Source organism: Orbicella franksi, chromosome 6, assembly GCF_964199315.1.
Source record: "Orbicella franksi chromosome 6, jaOrbFran1.1, whole genome shotgun sequence".
NCBI lineage: Eukaryota > Metazoa > Cnidaria > Anthozoa > Scleractinia > Merulinidae > Orbicella > Orbicella franksi.
The window spans coordinates 12,583,029-12,604,155 of NC_138150.1; the positions used below are offsets into that span (position 1 = coordinate 12,583,029).

General features: G+C 38.5%; 1 protein-coding gene across 2 annotated transcripts; it reads right to left on the reverse strand.

Annotated features, from left to right (window-relative positions):
• Positions 1 to 429: 429 nt before the first annotated feature.
• LOC145489644 (epsin-2-like) lies at positions 430 to 17,057 on the reverse strand. 2 transcript variants are annotated; one of them, XM_081468668.1, is made up of 2 exons: positions 15,303 to 17,057; positions 430 to 1,349 (listed from the first exon to the last, which is right to left on the reverse strand). In XM_081468668.1, the coding sequence occupies exon 1, from the start codon at positions 16,905 to 16,907 to the stop codon at positions 15,333 to 15,335; it is 1,575 nt and encodes a 524-aa protein (XP_081324794.1). In that variant the 5' UTR covers positions 16,908 to 17,057; the 3' UTR covers positions 430 to 1,349; positions 15,303 to 15,332. The 2 variants fall into 2 exon arrangements, with proteins under 2 accessions (XP_081324794.1, XP_081324795.1); XM_081468669.1 differs by lacking the exon at positions 430 to 1,349 and adding an exon at positions 10,515 to 14,345.
• Positions 17,058 to 21,127: the final 4,070 nt, after the last annotated feature.

Consider the following 21,127-nt stretch of genomic DNA (forward strand, 5'->3'; position numbering starts at 1 on the left):
GATTTAACGGAATTCAAAAATTTTTTCGCAGAACTATTTCAAATAATAAGTAGATTCGTTCTAGCGAAAAAAAAATTTGGGGGTTAGGTGCACTTTAACATCACATGAAAAGCGAAAACGTACAGTATGGAATGTTAGGGTCCAGGGTTTGTTATGGTCTCAAAGACTAAAAGGGCTTCATTGTGTCAAATGCAAACAGACAGGTTAGTATCAAAAAGTGTCTGTTAACATCTGAGTAGCAGTTGAAGCAGTTCAACTTAAACCTACAACAAAATGCACAAAAATGACCACAACATGACACAAAGACCTAACATATTACCAGCAGGGGTCTCGTGAGCACCGGCGGCCGGTGGAAATTTGCCATCAGCACTCCTCAGCATCCCAGCCACTTTTGAGATTTTCAAGACACAAAATGCACATACAAAACACTATGTCAACAGTATATCAATTTTATTGCTTTTAAATACTTATTTAGTACATCTCCACGCTGAAAATACAATGACAATTTTGCAGAAAACTCAAAAATGAAGGAAAAATCATGATAATAATCACATCCTCCCACTAATAGTCTGTGGACTCTAGCCTTGGCGCATTTATAATGAGGTTTTTCTCCATGTAACATTGTGCTACTGACTTGTATTTTGGTATTTAATTTTGTTGCTATAATTTTAGTTTTCCATAGGGCCATCAGGGAGACTCCAGTCTCAGACTGTCATTATGCATCCTATTGGAATAGTGTTATTCTTTATGTGAGGTGTATGCCACTAACAATGCCTTTCTCATTGAGGCAACCAAACTTGAATAGTTTAGGGTCATTGAGGGAGATGCTTTTGGCATTAAATACATACTGTTCTTCAAAGGTAACTGATAAGAACCAAAATCATGGTCCTTTTTAGGTTGGGAGGTTCTGAATACTCAGTGCAGGCTACTACAAATAATATCTCTACCTATTTCAACTGTGCCAGAGAACCCTGCTGGCAGCAAAAAATACCACACTAGCTGAACAATGTTACCAAATACAATTGATAGATACACTGTTGCAAATCTGCAAATCCCTATCGGCTTTCTAGTTAAACACAATTCACTGTTACATCACAATAATATTACACATTATCACCCTTGAAAAAACCTTTTTTAGAGTAAAAAGGCCCAACAGTGTACATTTTGACTGCTTCTCTTTGTTTTCTGCTGTAAAACAATTAAATGTCTCCTACTCAAGCAATAGTCCACAGCTTTGCCCTGTGACCCAGGAAGTAATGTAGCTTTTAATTTGAAAATAACCTCAATTGAACTGGATTTACATATAGACGATATTCTTCCTGTCATTCCCAAGCTTCTTGAATTGTTACCTGAAACAAAAAGATACAAGTTTTGGTTATTGACAATGGACTAGTCAGATTAGTTAGTTACCTTGGTCTAAAAAAAGCATGAATGGATGAATGAATGGATGGAAGGGATGGAAGGGATGGAAGAACGAATGAATTAACGAAGATACTCCTGTATGTCCTTCTCAAAATTTATACTGGAGTTACCCATCTCACATTTATTCTGTGTCACCTTTCCTTTAGAATTACCCTATCGAGTTGAGGGCTACTCTGACATCAATGTTTGTCCTTAGGAGTTGAGTTACTACAAACACTTTTGTTCCTTCAATGCATCAAAAAAAAAAAAATGCTGAATCAGGGGATAGAAATTACTCACATGAGAGCAGGCCCCAAACTGACCAAAACAGCGCATCGCTAAGGTTTTAGAACAAACCATGCACTTTATAGTCAGATGACTTTTACAAGCACGAGTATGCGCCAAGCGATGTACCAATCACAGCAGAGAGTGAGAATGAAAAACCTGTTCAGCATCCAAAATATCCACGCTAAGATAACATGGCCAGTAAAACAAGGCATTTGTTGAGCATACTGATTGATTTCCAGCAGAAAAAAACAACCACTTGAACAGGAGTTTCAATAAGGCTTTAAGTGCAGGCATCAGGGTATGACAACTGGGCAGAAAAAATAAGAGCTAGGGGAGTCTGGGGGCATGCCCCAGGAAAATTCTGAAATCCTAAGCTTGCAGAGATGCATTTTCCTGCAATTTGCAGCAGAGAATAAGTACTCTTTAATTGGCTACAGGAGATCATTGTATAGTTAACTAAATCATATTTTGACGCCACTGATCAACATATGAATCAGCAAAAACAAACTCCCAAGAGTTTTTTAATTCTCTTCTTTTTTAATTACTGTGAATGAAAAAAGTGTGCTGTTATAATAGCAAACCACGTGAGCAGAATTCTGCATAACGACACTTACTCCATAAAGAGACCTAAGTGATATGAGAATTGAAATTGCACAAAATGTCTTGGAGAATGATAAAATCAAGCATTAAATTATTTTTAATTCAGTGCAAACAGGTTATATATTTTTGTCTGCTGAAAATGAAACTCGAAACTGGAAGCAGCGGAGAAGAAATTGGTCACGTGCTAGGCAACCAGTGAAAACAACAAACCGATTGACATGACACTCTATCATTTCGTCACTTTCTAAAGCCAGTCGAGCCAGGCTGAGGAACAATTTTATACCCTCTTCACTCTTTATAGACGAAGAGCCAGCAATAGAAAAAAGTCGTTCCCAAGTATACTGTATTTTCGAAACTATTTTGCTATTTTCGCTGTAAATTTAGAGTGACAAACCGTGAACCAACGAATTTCGCGTTAATTGGATTTCACGGTCAATTTCAGACCATTTACTCTCGCGGGAAAAGGTTTTCAGTACTAATCAAAACAAGCTCATTTGTTGAAATTTCTTATAATTCCTCATATATAAATAACATATATATCTTATATATATCTTATATATAAATAATTCTTACATATAAATAATTCACTCATCTAAGCAAAATTATCTGTGAACAACTCTGTACATCTCACTTCACTTACTTTTCTTCGGCAGAGCCGAAAAACATCGAGTTATTTGCCGCGTAGTTTTGACACTTTTCAAGTGGGCTTTCATGCATAACGTATGTTTCCGCTTTGCATCATTGGGCAAATTTTCGGGCAAATGCTATTAGATGCAATTTAACAAAGTTAACAACAAAGAGTATCTGGTACTTCCGGTCAGCAGTATTTGTATGGTATTGCAGGCTCAGTGTACTTCACCATGGTACTAGCGTGTTCCAGCGTGATGGTCCCTGGAATGTTTTGGTTGTAGGATTGAGCAGTTTCCTGCACATCTTTGGCTATTCATCAACATATTTCTGGCTTTTGTGTTCCCATTAGTTTTTTTTCTTTTTCTCATCAAAAAGCTGGCGCTTTCTCCCCACTTTTCTTGGCGATTTTGTTTTGCTTCATTGTTCGCAGGGATCACCGCAAGGCGACCTGCCCATACAAGTCTTCCCAGGGTGTTCAGCGGTCTAGTTTACTCACTCCATCAGGGATCAAGTGCCCACAGTGTTAAGCCAGAGTCTCCAGCTCTTGTAAATGGTGTATATAGTTCCAGTTGTTCACGTTCTAATGACTCCCATTCCAGTGCTGCAGGTTCCAGTTTTTCATCTGTTGGTTATCCAAGTTTCAGTTACCCATGTTCCAGTTTTTCCATTGCCAATTACTCCAGTATTCTTCCAGTTTCCAGTTATGTTGGCTACAATCATTCACATTCTAGTCATCCAGGCTCTCATCATCCCATCCCCAGTGGTAATCATTAACTGCACAGTGTCCCGTATTCAAGTTTCATTCCGGAACAAAGTGGCCATTCACCTCAGGATTTCCCGGGCTCCAGTCTTAATGAGAGGGCTTCATGCATCTCTCATTCAAGAAAAGAGGTATCACTGGTCTCCTCAGGCTCCTCATGTCTTACTCAAGATGTTCCCAAACTACTGGAATCAACCCCTTCTTCGGAAGGACATTTTTCTCCCTTGCATCCTCCGTCAATGGTGTCTCCTATTAAGGTGGACAAGCTCGAGGCTGAATTAGGTTGTCGTTCAGACCGTGCCACAGTAAAATTTGTCACCAGGGGCCTCTGTTATGGTTTCCGACTTGGATTTAATCCAGAGTCTGTTTCCCTTAAATCTGCCCTCCAAAACATGTCTTCAGCCTTGCTTCAACCCTCTGTTATCAACAACTATTTGTTGGATGAACTAAAAAAAAAAGGAAGAACAGCCGACCTGTTCTCTGCCCCTCCTATCAGCAACCTCTACATTAGTCGTTTTGGTGTCATACCCAAAAAGCATCAATCAGGCAAATGACATCTAATCCTAGATCTCTCCAGTCCAGCTGGGGTGCGTATTAATGATGGCATTCCAAAGGACCCTTTCACTGTTCAGTATATGTCGGTTGAGGACATTATTGATGGGATTATGGCCTACCGGTGTGGAACACTGATGGCCAAGTTTGACATTAAGAGTGCCTACTGTATTGTTCCAGTCCACCCAGGAGACCGCTTTTTCCTGGGAATGCAGTGGTTGGGAAATTTTTTCAAAGACTTAGTCCTTCCGATCGGCCTGTGGTCTGCCCCCTTCACTTTTACAGCACTCGCAGATTTACTAGAGTGGGTTTTAAGACATTACTACAATATGGATTTTGTTGAGCATTATTTGCATGACTTCCATATGCTGAACCTTTATGGTGAAGAATTTTCCTTCCTTCAACCACTGCGAAAGCATGACGATTGGTGCACCTTCAACTGAGTTTTGCATACAGATTGTGGATTTAAAGCAGCTTCTTGGACTTTCATGCTGGGGGCCAAATGGCCTTAAAATGGGTCATTTAGGGCAAGTTTGCACCCTTTGCAAATTTTATACCAAACTTTGCACACTGCCTTGGATCGTTGTCTTGATCATTCAAGTGTAACAAAATGTCAAAATGTCATACTGTGACGTCATATTTGATGACGTCACAAAAACGTGTCACACAAATTTTCTAACTTCAAACCACCAAATACATCATTTAAAAGGGCATGACTAGGGGACTATTATGCTGAAAACTGTTCCTCGCTATGACAAATATTTCTAGAGTTATAGCAATTCAAAGAAATTTCAGTTTCCCGCCCGGAACCATATGGTTCCTCTTAAATCAACCCCCTTTTCTTCAGTTTTCTTTGAGGAACTCTGAGAATTTGGTAATATAGAGTACTTGGTGCTGCTAAAAAGTTTTTGTTCTTTGAATAATTGATGTCACTTCTAATGACGTCACAAATACGTTTTGAGGTGCTTAGAAGGGCAGGAAAAACATTGATGGGCACTTTTTTGAATTACACCTGTTCTACTCACATAGTACAGTCAATATGCAACATAAGTGAGATTTCTAACAGGAAAACACACCTTCAGTTTGAAAATATTTATCAAGGGGGGCTCGCCGTTTTTTGGCTGAGCATTCTCTAAAATTTAAAATGTCACATCTCCTTTAATTTTTGAGATATTGACAAACGCTTTGAAGCTTTTAACTACTCTTGCTGTGCTCTTTCTAAAGAAGTAAAAAAAGTTGGAATTTAAAAACTGTTAATCAAGGTTATTACATGACGTCATTAACTGTGATGTCATAATTTGATATTTGCTGTCAATTTTGTTGTAAAAAAAAGATCAACATTTTTTTGTCCTCTATTCACTTGCCAAGTTTCATGATGAGATATTTACTACATTTGAAGTTATGCTGAAATAACCAAAATTTGCAACACCTTGATGACCATTTTCAGGGCTGTTTGGTCCCAGCGTGTTTATGTACAGTATTACTTTGAAGTTGAATTCTTGGTAAAGCCACGGCTGAAAAAATGACTGCAAAAGTCATCGGCAAAAACTCAAGCTTTCGCTTTAGCGTGAAGAATTTATTAAGTGATGACGTAGTTGTCGCTTAATGTATGGGGCGCCGTTTGTAAATTTATTATTTAGACCGAATTTATGCCATTTTCCCCTTATTTATAAATAATTGGAAATGCCACAAAATTTGTTTATAAATAAGACACAAGAACTTGTCCGTTGATATGTAAATAGTTATTTTAGGTACGTCCTGATTTATAAATAATCTTTTACCATAGAGTTATTATATATAAATAACAAACTAAACAACTTCAATTATTTATAAATCAGGGCATCTCTAAAATAGTTATTTACATATCATAAAGTTTGTAAATCCCATTATTTATAAATAAATTACTTCGCCGGGAGTGTAAATTCATTATTTAGAAATAATAAATTTCACCTCGCCGAGTGTAAATTTATTATTTAGAAATAATGAACTTTACTGAGTGTGTAAATTCATTATTTAGAAATAATGAATTGCACCTCGCCGACTGTAAATTTATTATTTATAAATAATGAACTTCACTGAGTGTGTAAATTCACTATTTAGAAATAATGAATTTCACCTCACCGACTGTAAATTTATTATTTATAAATAATGAACTTCATTGAGTGTGTAAATTCATTATTTAGAAATAATGAAGTTTCACCTCGCCGACTGTAAATTTATCATTTAGATATAATGAATTTAACCGTGTGTGTAAATTCATTATTTAGAAATTCATTATTTAGAAATAATTAAGTTTCATCTCGCCGAGTGTAAACTTATTACTTAGAAATAGTGAACTTCACTGAGTGTGTAAATTCATTATTTAGAAATAATGAAAGTATGAATGGCTGACCCAACGTCTCTTGCCCGATCGATTTCGGAGGCTGTTTTTCGCGCTATAAGTGAGACAGTTAATGCTGTCCTTGCTCAGGTAGGTATGCAGCCTGAAATTCAGCAGTGACAGATCTAGGGGAGGCTCCCCCCCCCTCTTATTTTGAATAATTGCGTTTAAGCGAGAATCACGCTTCAAATATCTATTGTGTAGTTCTTATTCACTCAACAATTCGGCAGCTCACACTGCAACAGGAACAACGACAACGACAACGACAACGACAACAACTACTCAAAGGCCGAGGTAACAGGTAAATTTTAAGACAAGAATTTGCTTCATGAAGAAAATGCAGAGCTTTTAAAATCGGGAAATCGAATAATGTATTTACTTGCTTAAATAATTTTTTGTAGCCTGCGAACAGGCCCACGTTGGAGCACAAACGCGCTCGGCGTAGCTGAGAGCGAGAAATCGACGGGCGAAGCCGCAAGAGGAGAAAGTCACTTCTTGGCGCCTCTTTCCCGCCGATCGCTATTCCTCTTCGTCACTCGCGCGTTTGACTCAAACGTGAGCCTGCTCGCAGGTTAAATTCTTTGTGACCTTTGTGACCTTTGGACGGATAGCTGTGTGACACACTTTGTTTGGCTTGATCAAGTCACGGCTAGACATGTCTATTCCAGGCAAGTCCAAAGATCGTACACGTAGAAAGCTAAATTAATTTACGTTTAAACCACTGTTGAATAGACCTTTTTCGACTGGGCGGTTTGTTGCCCCATTTCAGACCATGTGATGATACTCTTGAGAATTCTTCCTTTCAAATTTTCAAATAGTTGCGCGTATATGAAAAAATAATTTTTAGATGAATAAAAGAACAATTCTCTAGAGAATATCACGTGGTCTGTAATGGAACAACAAACCGCCCAAGCGAAAAAGGTCTATTTCAATAGAAATCAGACCTTTCACTTAACACGCCAAGCGATTTTTATTTTCTTCGTGCAGCAGTTTCTTTTCTTAAAATTTACCTGTTACCTTGGCCTGAGTAGTTGTTCCTGTTGCAGTGTGAGCTGCCGAATTGTTGAGTGAATAAGAACGACATAATAGATATTTGAGGCGTGGGGTGGGGGGGAACGGGCCCCCGGGCCCATCATCCAGATCCGCCACTGCTGAATTTCAGGCTGCATACCTACCTGAGCAAGGGCAGCATTAACTGTCTCACTTATAGCGCGAGAAACAACCTCCGAAATTGACCGGGCAAGAGACGCTGGGTCAGCCATTCATACTTTCATTATTTCTAAATAATGAATTTACATATTCAGTGAAGTTCATTATTTCTAAGTAATAAATTTACACTCGGCGAGATGAAACTTCATTATTTCTAAATAGTGAATTTACACACACGGTAAATTCATTATTTCTAAATGATAAATTTACAGTCGGCGAGGTGAAACTTCATTATTTCTAAATAATGAATTTACACACTCAGAGAAGTTCATTATTTATAAATAATAAATTTACAGTCGGCGAGGTGAAATTTATTATTTCTAAATGGTGAATTTACACACTCAGTGAAGTTCATTATTTATAAATAATAAATTTACAGTCGGCGAGGTGAAATTCATTATTTCTAAATAATGAATTTACACACTCAGTAAAGTTCATTATTTATAAATAATAAATTTACACTCGGCGAGGTGAAATTTATTATTTCTAAACAATGAATTTACACTCCAGGCGAAGTAATTTATTTATAAATAATGGGATTTACAAACTTTATGACATGTAAATAACTATTTTAGAGATGACCTGATTTATAAATAATTGAGGTTGTTTAGTTTGTTATTTATATATAATAACTCTATGGTAAAAGATTATTTATAAATCAGGACGTACCTAAAACAATTATTTGCATATCGACGGACAAGTTCTTGTGTCTTATTTATAAACAAATTTTGTGGCATTTCCAATTATTTATAAATAGGGGGAAAATGGCATAAATTCGGTCTAAATAATAAATTTACAAACGGCGCCCCATACTTAATGCTGGCGCGCAGCATTCCTTTGGATAGTGATTTCGCACTTTTTTGCGCTGCGCTTATGTCACGCATGATTTATCCCTCAGTGGAAACGAAATGCACTCTGGGAGCTAGTAAATAAGACACCAAAAATTCACTGTCTTTGGTTTTGGAAAATGAGAAACTTGTCCTTTGCCGCTGTTGTTTGCAGTTTATACAATTCGCGGAGAGCCTTTAATTTCAGCATTTAAACAAAGATTTTGAGTGTGGATTGTGCTTTATCCAGTATCAGATAAATTTGCGTTCAAGGACAAACTCATAATAAGAACATATCGTCCACACATACAACTTTAGATCGACAAGCAAGTCGCACATGCGATAGGTCAAGGGTCCACATAAAATTTATGTATTTGTGAGTGCTGTGTAGGCTGGATCTTTGCCTGTCTTGAAGTGAATTGAATGAGCACTGTCAGAGCACTGCATGAGCACTGAAATATCTGAACTAAACTTATCTGTGGACTAAAATATTGGTGAAATTGAACTTGAATTGAAGAAGTTTGCTGTCAAACCAGTTGAGATACCAGAAAGCAACGGAGAACAGTGTATCGAAAAGGTGAGCTACCTGAAGGTTGTAACAAGTGTCGGTTAGATTTCCAGTTGTTAAATGCAGGTATCGGGACTGGAGTGATTGTTGCATTTTATCCATTGTCTTCTAGTTAGGCAGGGGTCGTACTAACAGGATCGATGTTTACATTGGACATAAATTATGTCATCGCATGCTCGTGACATGTGCGACACTTATGTCGCGATCATATCAGACATACCTATGTCCGCTACACCATAAGATCGAAGAGACCAATATCCTGCCATGAAGAAGGTCACATCTTGCCTAATGGCCTTAACAAAACTTTTTTTTTAAATTTTCTTTTGTTCCAATGTCAATCAAATCTGAAATTCTGCAATTAAATTAGATTTCACAACACTAGCACATATCGTGTGTACAGAACTCTTGCTCCAACATTTTCCAATTGTCACAAAACATTATCAGTTGTAATTCTTCAGTATAGCCAACCACTTTAATCCATACAAATTTCAACGCTTTCAGTTTTCATAGCATTGTGGAAATGACTCACAGCCGATTTGTTTTCATCAGCAAATTACACGGCCACAAGCAGCTTTGTTGTTACCTCCCCACAGCAGGGGTTTCAATAATAGCCGCGTAGTGGGTAGATCTACCCACTTGTAACTGTCCCGGGTAGCCGTACACAAATAACTACAGCACCAGTCAAAGGGACTGCAGCATTACACTTGCGTAAAGCACGTGTACTGCACGTACATTACACGCACCTTACATGCAAATACACGAAAATGAGTGTAATTACACGCAGTAGACATGATATTGCGTGCAAAATTACTCGCAGTCGTTCAACTGGAACCCATTAAGTGCGTGTAATGAGAACGAAATATTAAAGGTGCGTGTAATGAAAACAAAACATTTACCGTGTAACATTTACCATACTGGACTGCACTGTGATACAGTTTAGTCTTTCGCCTTCTTGCTTCTGGTCATCAAACGTTTCCAATAGAATCGACCAGTTTCCTTAAGCCGGCTTACTGCTTTACAGTAAAAGTATTTTTTTCTGTTGTAGTTTCAACAAGCGGTGCCAGTGACTGGTGGGCACGCTAGGATTCACTGAGATACATACATACAAACACGCATGCACACATACATACATACATACATCACCTTGACAGAGATAGCTGAACATACACATATAATGTTGCTTTCAATTTTAAATTACAGCAATCAGTGTACTTTAAATCAATCCGAAGATCATTAAAAATATTTCGTACTCCACAGAATTCAGAGTTAACCAGTGTTCAAAAGCTTTTCCCGTCGTGATTTTTCTTTTCACGATAAACAACCAGGGTGCCAGCGATTGACGACCTGAGGCTTGATGAACACAAAATCCTAACAGCAAAACACGATATTTCACTTGAGATTTTCAGTTAATTTTTAAACATCAGCTATCCTTCTTTAAGTTCAAAAAGCCTTTGAAGATTCGTCATAAATAGTACTCAGAAGCGAATGCTCTCTACTAGAATCTGAAAACATATTGTTTTGATCTGATAAAAATGAAAGTCGATCTGTTTCTCGAATAGCATTGCCTAGCATGTGACCAAAATCTACCCAGGGGGAAATCCTGTGCAGTGTGAAAGTTCTGTTAAATTACTTACTTCATTTTATTCCATACACCTATACATATACCGACATGCGACGATCTGTCAACCAGACTTGATGAAAATCTGAATGCTTTTCTCGAATCTATCTCATCAGTAATCAATTGTATTGTAATTTAAGCTGAATAATCAAATGAACCCGGTGTAAACATTGCCGGTTTTTGTCTGAAGGTTACACTCAAATCTGATGAATTGAAAATTAACGAACGCTTAGATTTTGATAAATAAACTTTTGATTCTTTACTGTCTAAGATTAAGAGAGAGTCCACAAATTTCATTTTGAATCCCTATTTCATTGTTATTGAAGGAACAAGAGTTGAAATGACATTTTGTTCATGGGTAAACATTACGTTGCAACGTACATCGTACGTGTTTTAAAGAAAAGGAGAGGCTCAGGGATCTCTGAGATCAGAATTTAGGTTTGATGTTAAGCAGAAGTGTGAGCTGCTACAGATTAAGAAAGAGTATTTGTTTGATAGGTGCTTGAGCTGGTCCACTAATTAAGCAATGCTTGTTGGCTTTTAAATTTACTTTTTGTTGTGAACATTGAGAGTCGTGTGTATCGCATACAAGGTAGTAGTGGCTTTTAGTTTTGCAAAATACATGCAAATGCGTGTATGAATAACAAAGGTTTCTTCCTCCAATTAAAATATACGCACACAGGTGAAATTACATGCAAATGCGTGTTTACAACTACCAGATCAGTAAATTTTACACGCGTGTAATTACACGCACCTTACAAGCACCATCGATAAATACTACACGCAGACTACATGCATTTTATGCACATGTAGGTGCTGCAATTCCTTTGACTGGTAATGTAAGACCAGGTAATTTCCTCGCAGCTAAGGATTCTCTTCAAGAAATTTGGCAAAACAAGTCTTATGTTATAGGTAAAGAAAAAGAAAGGTACAAGCAAAAACTTTCTAGTGTTAACCCAGCCTTTTGGACCACGAAAGATGAAGAAAGTGTAACGTAATGCACAAGAACAATCGCTTCAATACGAAGTGAAAAAATGTGCTAGGCACTTCAGCTGAAATCGAGAGGAAATTGGGACTAAGCATGAATAATAATGGCTGCCTAAAGGCAATCGTTATTAGCATATTTCACTCCAGCATCAAAACAAAAGAGGTCGAAGAAGAATAATTCTTCGCAAGGTTAGTTGAGAATATTGAAAGGGACACATTTCGGTGTTTAAACTTAAATGTTATGCTTCTTTTCGTGGTGAAATATGATGTACCGTTCATGAATTGATTTGACTACAAAGAATTAAAATACCACAAGTTATCAACCTTGTCTTCCTAATTGATTGACTTCTAGGAACATCAAAGCAACATAAAAATAGGCCTTAAAATGCAGGAAAATGCATCTGCAAGAGTCTAGAATTTCAAAATCTCCTGGGGGAGTATGCCCCCCGACCCCCCTTGTTGGGAAGGCCCTCTGGGCCTTCCACGAAACTACCCACCCGTTTTTCTAAACTACCCTCTAGTGCCAAAAATAATATTGTTATTGAACCCCTGGACGCCAGTAACCCTCTGGGAGTAAATGCCCCGCCAAACTTTTGTGACAAAATCAAAAAAAGTCCACAGTGCGACCCATGTCTTACGTTTAAACATCAATCTTGTACCTCGAGTCTTCACTCCTTACTACCCATGCTGGCTTGACAAAACGAGCTGGTCAAAGGGAACGAAGACACTGGTATGAGGGTGGTTTAAGCATCCGTTTGCTTGTTTATTTTTCAATTTTCTAGACAGAATTTTGGAAATGGCATTGCGTGGCTTTTTTTAAACATGTGGTCATGCAGCGAAGCATGTCCATGAAATTTTGAACATTTTTATGCTTTTAGATAAGTTTTTTGGCCTCATCTTGAATGAAAATTTATTGTTATTGAACTTCCTGTCACATTTCTTTCATTTGGTTGCCTTTATCTGGAAATTTTAGGTTTTAAAAGTAAACAGTATTATGGCATGCTGGATTTTTGCATATTTAATTTACAGCGACCCCCGTGGTTTGTTTATTTAGTTTATTTGCTTTGTTCAATATATTTTTTTCAGTCTTATTCGGCTACTACAGAACTCCTGAGAAAAGAACTAAGTGGACACTAATTTAACACAGTTGAAATACAGTTGAATTTGCGAAGCAATCAAAAACTCAAAATATGATACATGTAACTTTCATTGACGTTTTTCACAATATGCAACTTTGCATTGAAGCCTAGCACTTTTTTATTCCCAGGAATGTCCTTGACCAACAATGCTTCATATGAGACTTACGGGAATGCATAATACAGTTGAATTTGCGAAGCGATCAAAAACTCAAAATACAGTGCAGCTCAGATATATGCGAACTACGCATACGCATATTATACGAGCGTATTTTGCGTATACGCGTATGTTAATACGCGCACATATACGCATATATGTCTCTTTGTTATGCATTCCCACAAGTTTCTTTATGTGAAGCAGTGTTTGTTAAACAAAGGACATTACATTTCTGGGAATGAAAAAGGCTTCAAAGTGAAATTTGCATGTTGTCAAAATGTCCTGCCAATCAATGAAAGCTATCATATTTTGAGTTTTCGATTCACTTCGCAAATTCACCGACAAACTACCGTTTATTAGTAGTTGCTTGATCTTAAGCTACCAAACATGGGAAGAAAATTGAAACTGTCGCTTGAACTTCCTATTTTAACACGTGAACTTAATGTTTTTACAAGATAAGATCTGTGTTTCGGCACGTGTCGGCAAGTCGTTTGCGAAATGTTTGTCTGAATTAAGCGTTCTGAAGATCCTCGTCAAAAAAATGATATCTCCGGTTATATTTGACACAGATCATTCATGCAAATGGTAAAATAATCTTTCCTTGACAAAAAAATTGTTTATTAAAGCTTCTATGGTGCGCCACTCACGTTTAGTTATTTTTTCTTCAAGGAAAAGTTCTGTGTTTCAGCACGCGCCGGCAAGTTGTTTGGAAAGTGTTTATTGTCTGAACCGTTCTGAAGATCTTCGTTGAAAAAATGACATCTCCGGTTATATTTGACACAAATCGTTCATTCAAACGGTAAAATGCTCTTTCTTCAGCCAAATAATTATTGTTTATCAAAGTTTCACTGGCACGTCGCTCACGTTTAGTTATTTTTTCTTTGAGGAAAAGTTCTGTGTTTCGGCATGCGTCGGCAAGTCGCTTGCGAGAATGTTTATTGTTTGAAGCGTTCCGAAGACCTTGTCGAGAAAAGAATATCTCCGGTTATATCTGACACAAACCATTGCAAATGGTAAAATACTCTTTCCACGACGAAAGAATTGTTTACTGAAGTTTCTGTGGTGCACCGCTCACATTTTGTTATTTGTAATTTTCTGCAAGGAAAAGTTCTGTGTTTCGGCACACGTTTCCAAGTCGCGCGCTTGCTTGGACCGTGTTTACTTTGTGTCGAAAAAAAGTCCATTTGGTTGTGTTTGCTCCATGAAGATGGGATTGTTGAAGCGTGTAGGTTCTATTTGACAAAAAAAAGGAGTAAATTTTTTATTTAACGGCAAAATACTCTCTCTTTTAATTATATTCAGTCAGTTAATTTTCTGTCAAGTGCCCAATTGCAAAATGTTAGTTTCAGCCAACATTTTGCTAATAACTCTAGTCTGAAGGCATACGCGCGTATACAGTATACGCGTATTCAAAATAAAGAAAACTCTTTCTCGCTCTGTGGCAAGCAGTCAAGCCATTGAAAACAACAATGACTTGTTAAGAAAAGAAAAAACAATAGGTTAGCTCATACATACTAATCAGGCATACACGTATATACTGTATACGCGTATGTACGTATATGCATACGCGTATGTGTGTATATCCATACGCGTATACGCGTATTGGGCTGACGCGAATTACGCGTATATTTTGGTTCGGATATATCTGAGCTGCACTGTATGATAACTTTCACTGACGTTTTTCACAATATGCAACTTAGCATTGAAGCCTAACACTTTTTTATTCCCTTAAATGTCCTTGACCAACAATGCTTCATATGAAACTTATGGGAATACATAACAAAGAGACTACTATGTGCATACTATACACTTATGTCCATATGTGTAAACGCAAAATATGCGCGTATAGATTGCATATGCATAGTTCCCTTTTATCTGAGCTGCACTGTAGCTCAGAGCTGTTGAGCAAGGGGTATTTTTTAAACAAAAACAAAAAACAAAAAAAACTCAAATGCAGAAATTCAAAAGCCATGGTGGTAGAGCATTTTGGAATTTCCTAAGGCAAGGGGGATTAAAATATGGAAGCTGTCTGTGGTTGGGTAAGGATATTTTCTGGAAAAAACCATTTTTTACCAACAGGTTAAAAATGCTCACTGCCACCCACTGTACAATGTTATCCTTAAACTTCACATTTTAAAGGCAAAAATGTAACAGGTAATGGAATCAGAAGAACAAATCAAACAACTTACTTTTATCCCTGAGATCTGATGCCTACTTCTTCATAAGAAAGGATTACTTTGAGCTGTATTTTGAGGTCTTGAACCAGAATCAGGGATAAGTGGTGCAGGTAACAACACCTCTCCACCCATACTTGGCATACTGCTTGGCATTGCAACTGGCTGCTCCCGAAGCTGATTCAATGTTGGTGCTTGAGGTTTATCTTGCACAAATGGATTTGTTGACCTGGATGCTGCTGGCTGGCTGGACAAGAATGGGTTTATAACAGGATCAGGCTTTTTAGTAAGCAGATCTAAATTCACCAAGTTGGAAACCCTATTATCCAAAAATGCGTCAGGTTTTTTGTGTTCGGATGATTGGCCCTGATCTGGCAAGTTATATGGATCCAAGGGTTGTTGGACAGTATTAGTCTGGTTAAAAGCACTGAAACTTTCAGTCTGGGTAGGTTCCCATGGCCCTTGAGATTGTGATACTACAGCTGCAGGAAATGAGTTCCCTTCCCCCCAAGGATCATTTGGAGGTTGAGCCATAGTTGTAGCAGCAGGTACAGGTGTTGCTCCCCACGGATCTAGGGTTCCAACCATAGCTCCTACAGCAGATGTTCCATTAGAAGCTCCAAAAAAATTCTGTGTTTTTGTCACGGGCAACTGAGGAACTGTACAAGTTTCCCAAGGGTTAGAAGTTGTACTAATAGTTGTCGTGGTACCACTACTCCAAGGATCAGGTTGTGACATTGGGGGTTGTGGAACTGCCACTGATGTAGAACCGAAGGGATCAAGAGTATCCTGTGCTGACATCATCACTCCACTACTTGCAACATCAAACAGTGGTGGCTCCCCAGTTGGAGGCACATGTTGACTTTGGTTGATGGCCAGTTGTAGGCGCTGATCATCCCTCTCCTCTAATTTCTCTTTTTCTTCTGCTTCCTGCTTGCTTAGTGCCAAGGCAAGTTGCAATTGTAACTCTTCCTCATTAGCATTTGATGGACGGCAGGTTTCCATATCGCTGCCCATAACTTTTCTCCCTGGCTCCCATGAACGGCTTGTAGGCACAGTTGAGGCTGGTGCTGATGAACTCTCAAGACGCAAATCGGATGTGCTGCCTGAATCTCGCAAGTTGCCCGCCTTTAATGAATCGCTTCCAATCCCAGAATTAGCTTGAGCGAATCTTTCTTTCGCTTTCAACGCTCGAGACCTTTCACTCTTCAGCCGATCTTCATCTTTCAATAATCCAACAAGCTGTTTAGCTTTTTCACGCACGTTCATTCCTTGATCTTTACCGTCCTTGTCAATAAATTGAAAATCTTTTAAAGTTTGAATTGCATACAAGTTCTCGCGGCACTGTTGAGCCACTCTTTCAGAGCCAGTCTTTATAATATAATCCAAAACAACCAACGATTTGTAAACGTGCCGCCAATTTTTTCCATGGTCGTTGAGTCTTTTCCAAATCATTCCCATGATCTCCGAAAAGGCAACTACATTGTAGGTTGCATCTGCAATCTCCGTCATCACAGAACTTGACGGTCCCCAAGGATCGTTTGAGGTTGCTTCACGAACCTTCACTTCTGCATTGGAGTAATTGTTTACAACGTTTTTTAACTGACGCCTCATGGACATTGTAAAGTTCAAAATTTTTGGTTCAATAAAAATCAGAAAGATCAAGACTCTAGAAAAACAGACTAGAAAATACACTTCCAAAATGGCGAGAACACCCCAACGCCTCGCGACTCAAACATTACCAGATTACCCCCCGCAATGACTTCCCCCCCGCGAACAGAACATGCGTTGTTTTACGTAATGCGCAGAACGCGCAGTTAGTGCGCAATGTTGCTCGTCCCAGAGCGCGCGCATTCAATTTCGAAAATCTGAGAGTTTCAGTACAGGACATCAACAAAAAATCAGGATTGGACCGGATTGGATTGGACGGACCAAGTCCAATTAAAACTGATCAGTCAACCAATATTAGTCATGTGATACCTCAATCAAAGATCAATCTCCTTCCCGGAGCCCACGTGTCTTTTGGTCAGCGCCAAGACACGGAGCTCTGGAATAAACAATAATTATTATTTCCAGACTCCAAGATTTTAGGAGTTCCGGTTTCACGGCGCATGCGTGCCTTGGTTTAAAACACGGCAATCTCGTTCCCAGATCATGAGCCCACGTGTCTTTTGGTCAGCGCCAACCAAAAGACACGTGGTCTCTGGGAACTGGAGTTTGGAAATTGATTATTCCAGAGCTCTGTGTCTTGGCGCTGACCAAATGACATGTGGGTTCTGGGAATGAGATCGATCAAAGATGGGAGAGGTTAGTGTAACCTGCAATCATACCCTCCCTCCCTTTTTAAAAAAACAAACGCCTGATCCGGGGGGGTACTCCCTTATATGGGCTATAGAGGTATGGGGGTACTCCCATATATGGGCTATATAGGTATGTGCGCCCCCAAAGGGTATGGTTTTTTAGCTGTTTTGGTCATAAACAGGGTATTGCTGGTTTTCAGTTTCACGCAATTCAAAATAGATCAAAATAAAAATCAAAACAGTTCAATAGATAAAGTCCAGAATCTGGGAAATGAAAGAAGGTAGATATGTAAAGACTCTCGCCAAGATTCTGGTTACAGCAATTTTTCTTATGCAAGATATGCGGAGAAATTTTTTACCCAAATTTATAGAGATTTGTATGGAGACGCCATGCTGGTGCCCATCCGTATGGGCACCAATATGGCAGCTGGGAACCAACAGAAACATCTGTCACTGAGTTTTGCTACAAAAACGTGAATTTATCCCTCGAGGAACTCTAAAACATTAAAATAATACTTTTTCTAAGACATAAACTGTTCAGATAGCCAAGTTCCCCGAAATAAGCCCAGGGGGGGGGGGGGGGACTCCCATATGGAATGGACGGGGATGCTTGTCGTCTTGCTTAGGGGTGTAAATTTCAGATTTTGGTCTCGCCTAGGGTGTTCTGGGCAAAATGACATTATTTTTAGCTGTCAAGGTCTCGTTAAGGGTTACACGCGAAGAAATAACAAAACAGAAAGAATTTTGATTCTTTATATTTACTCAATTCATATAAACAAATTCGCCATCATTAAAAGTCACTGTACTTTTTATTTGTCTGTTTTATAAACTGGTCTCTTCTAGGGGTCTGCATAAGCTTCGGCCACGCCCAGATTGGCCTCTTTTAGGGGTTAAATTCAAAATTTCCGACGAACATCCCCGTCCACTCCATATGGGAGTACCCACCCAGGGAAATAAGTCACTTTTTAACCATCATGACAGCCCTCTAGGCTGTCATGTAAAAGTCGACTCACGCAAAAGCTTAGAAGTTCAAGCATAGTGCATCACAAAACCAAGTACCCATTCGGAGCAAAAATTTGTATAAAAATTAGTTTTCAGCTGCTCTTATACATCATTAAAGTAAAATTTCAGGAAGATCAATAGTTTGGTAGTTTGAATTTTAGTGACGTCATGTGAAAACCAGCTATTGATTTTACCTGATTTTGGTGATAAATAGGGTATGGTTTTTGCACTCTAGTCTTGATATGGGTATGTTTTTAAGAAGCCACTTTTTCATCTTTAGAGAGGTTAAGCATGACATTTACAACAAACGGCAAATAGCAAAAACAAAACTTTTGCCGTCTCCTTTCAATCAGCTGTGTGTACAGTAAAGTGAAATTATTTGTATTTGCAATGAATTAAGTAGAAGTTATTCCATTTTTTGTGTGCTTTATTTACGGATTAAGAGAAAAGAACTCAAAATCAGAAGTTATCTTTGCCGTTTGCCGTTAACGTCATGCCTAACCTCTCTATTATCGAAAAAAAACCAACAAAAGTCCTTCACAAATTATGTTTACGGTAATTTAACATTGGTCTGAACTAGGGAACTAATTACAATGCAGGTCTGAAACAGGGTTATGATTTAAGGGTCAGGTCATAAATAGGGTTTCAAATTTTTGGTCATGTCATAAATAGGGTAGGGAATATCGCAGATTTTGGTCATAAATAGGGTAAGGGTTTTGGGAAGCGGGCCGCACACCCCCACCCAATGTTTCTGGGAGTACCCCCCTTCCCCTGGAGCCTGATCGCAGGTAAGACTCAACCTCATCCCCAGGGCCTTCTCCACTTTAAAAAATTGTCAAGGAGAAAGCCCTGGGACAAGTTTGGCGTAAGACTGTATACAGCATAACTGCAAAACCTGTATTCTATCTTAACTCTATTCTCTATTCTCACGGTAATAAATATTGAAAGGTCACAATAGAGACCCTATTTCAAAAATGGCTGTCCATTAAAAATGCTTTTGTAAGTATTAAAATTAGCCCAGATAACCTTGTTTTTGAGGTGATAATTCAAAAGAATTTTCACTCTCAAACAAGGTTAGTTGGGCTTATTTAAATGCATACAAAATAATTTTAAATTGGCAGCCATTTATGAACAGGGTCTCTGACCAGAAATAAACATTGAAAGCTTTCTAGCTTCTAATATTTGTGCTGCTTGGTACATTGTATTCTCATCCGTGTAATGCAATCAGTCCATACCAGATGTGCCTATCTCCTTCCCTGGCAATAGTGGGGTATTTTCCTACACTTGTCTTAATCCCAGGGATGAGGCATTTGAAATTTTATTATTGGATCATTTGCCCAGCTGGGGCTGGAAATTTGTTCTCAAGAGTGCACTATTTGCAATTAGTATATTCTCAGCTCCGACTATTGCATTTCTAGCTCTCTGATTGGCTCAAAAACTCCGACTATGAGCCATTAGTCGGAGTTTTACCTTATATGGAAAACAGTGCGCCAAGTTTAAAAATTTTCCGCTCTGTAAAATTGTTGAAATAAAAATCAGCGGCAAAAACCCGATTAAGAATATACTAAAACAATTATTCCATTCGACCTTGTTGGATATGAAGTGATCATAACCAACTCGCGCTACGCGCTCGTTGGTTATTTATCACTTCATATCCAACGCGGTTTCATGGAATAATTGTTAATTAGTTCTTGAGATTTATTTCTTAATTTTCTTTGCTGCTTGAAAAATTAATGCCTGGGCTGCCTTAGAAAGATGTATTTGAACAGAGAAGGGAAATCTTGAGGGAAAGTTGACCTAAACCGCAATTTGGAAAAATGCAATTAAAAATGTTTATTCTGTCAACTTGAACTTCTTATATTACTATTTTTTTAAATTTGTATCCTAAATATATATATGGTTTAAAATTTGTGTTCACCCAGACCATATATAATTTATACCTTTTCATATTTTGATACTGAGCCTGTCAAATTACCTCCCTGTTTATAGATTCCTTTGGGTGCCTTGATGGGGCAGAGAAGTTTATTTTGATCATTCATAGCGGAGCTCCAGCAGCCCGAAAGGCCACCAAACTGAGCCCCATACCCATATAGGAAAGAAAAGGAAACCCACAAATCGATTTTCTTATGGTTATCATGGCTAGCGGTATTGCTCATGGGCACATACCCATGATGACGGCAGGGTGCTTATACGTATTCCGCCCTGATGACGGCGACCACAACAGAGCCGCACCAGATGGCAATTATACACCAGCTAACTGGTTGACAGAGACATGCAACCTTGGTTTGTAGCATCTCTCTTTGAGATTGGACGTCCATGTTATGGTCAATTGACGCCTGTCAAAACAAGGTATCCGCTGACCAGTATCACATGACCATATCATGGGCTCAAGTTTAAAGCTCATCGAGGTCACATATTTTTTAAGTTGACTGCTGACCAAGTCCTGGTTTTTAATTGGATAGTGGGCTCATGTCAGGTTGCTTTTTTAACTTGTTGTAAACAGAGCCAGGTTGTCTGGAAGCCGGTTAACGCTAACCC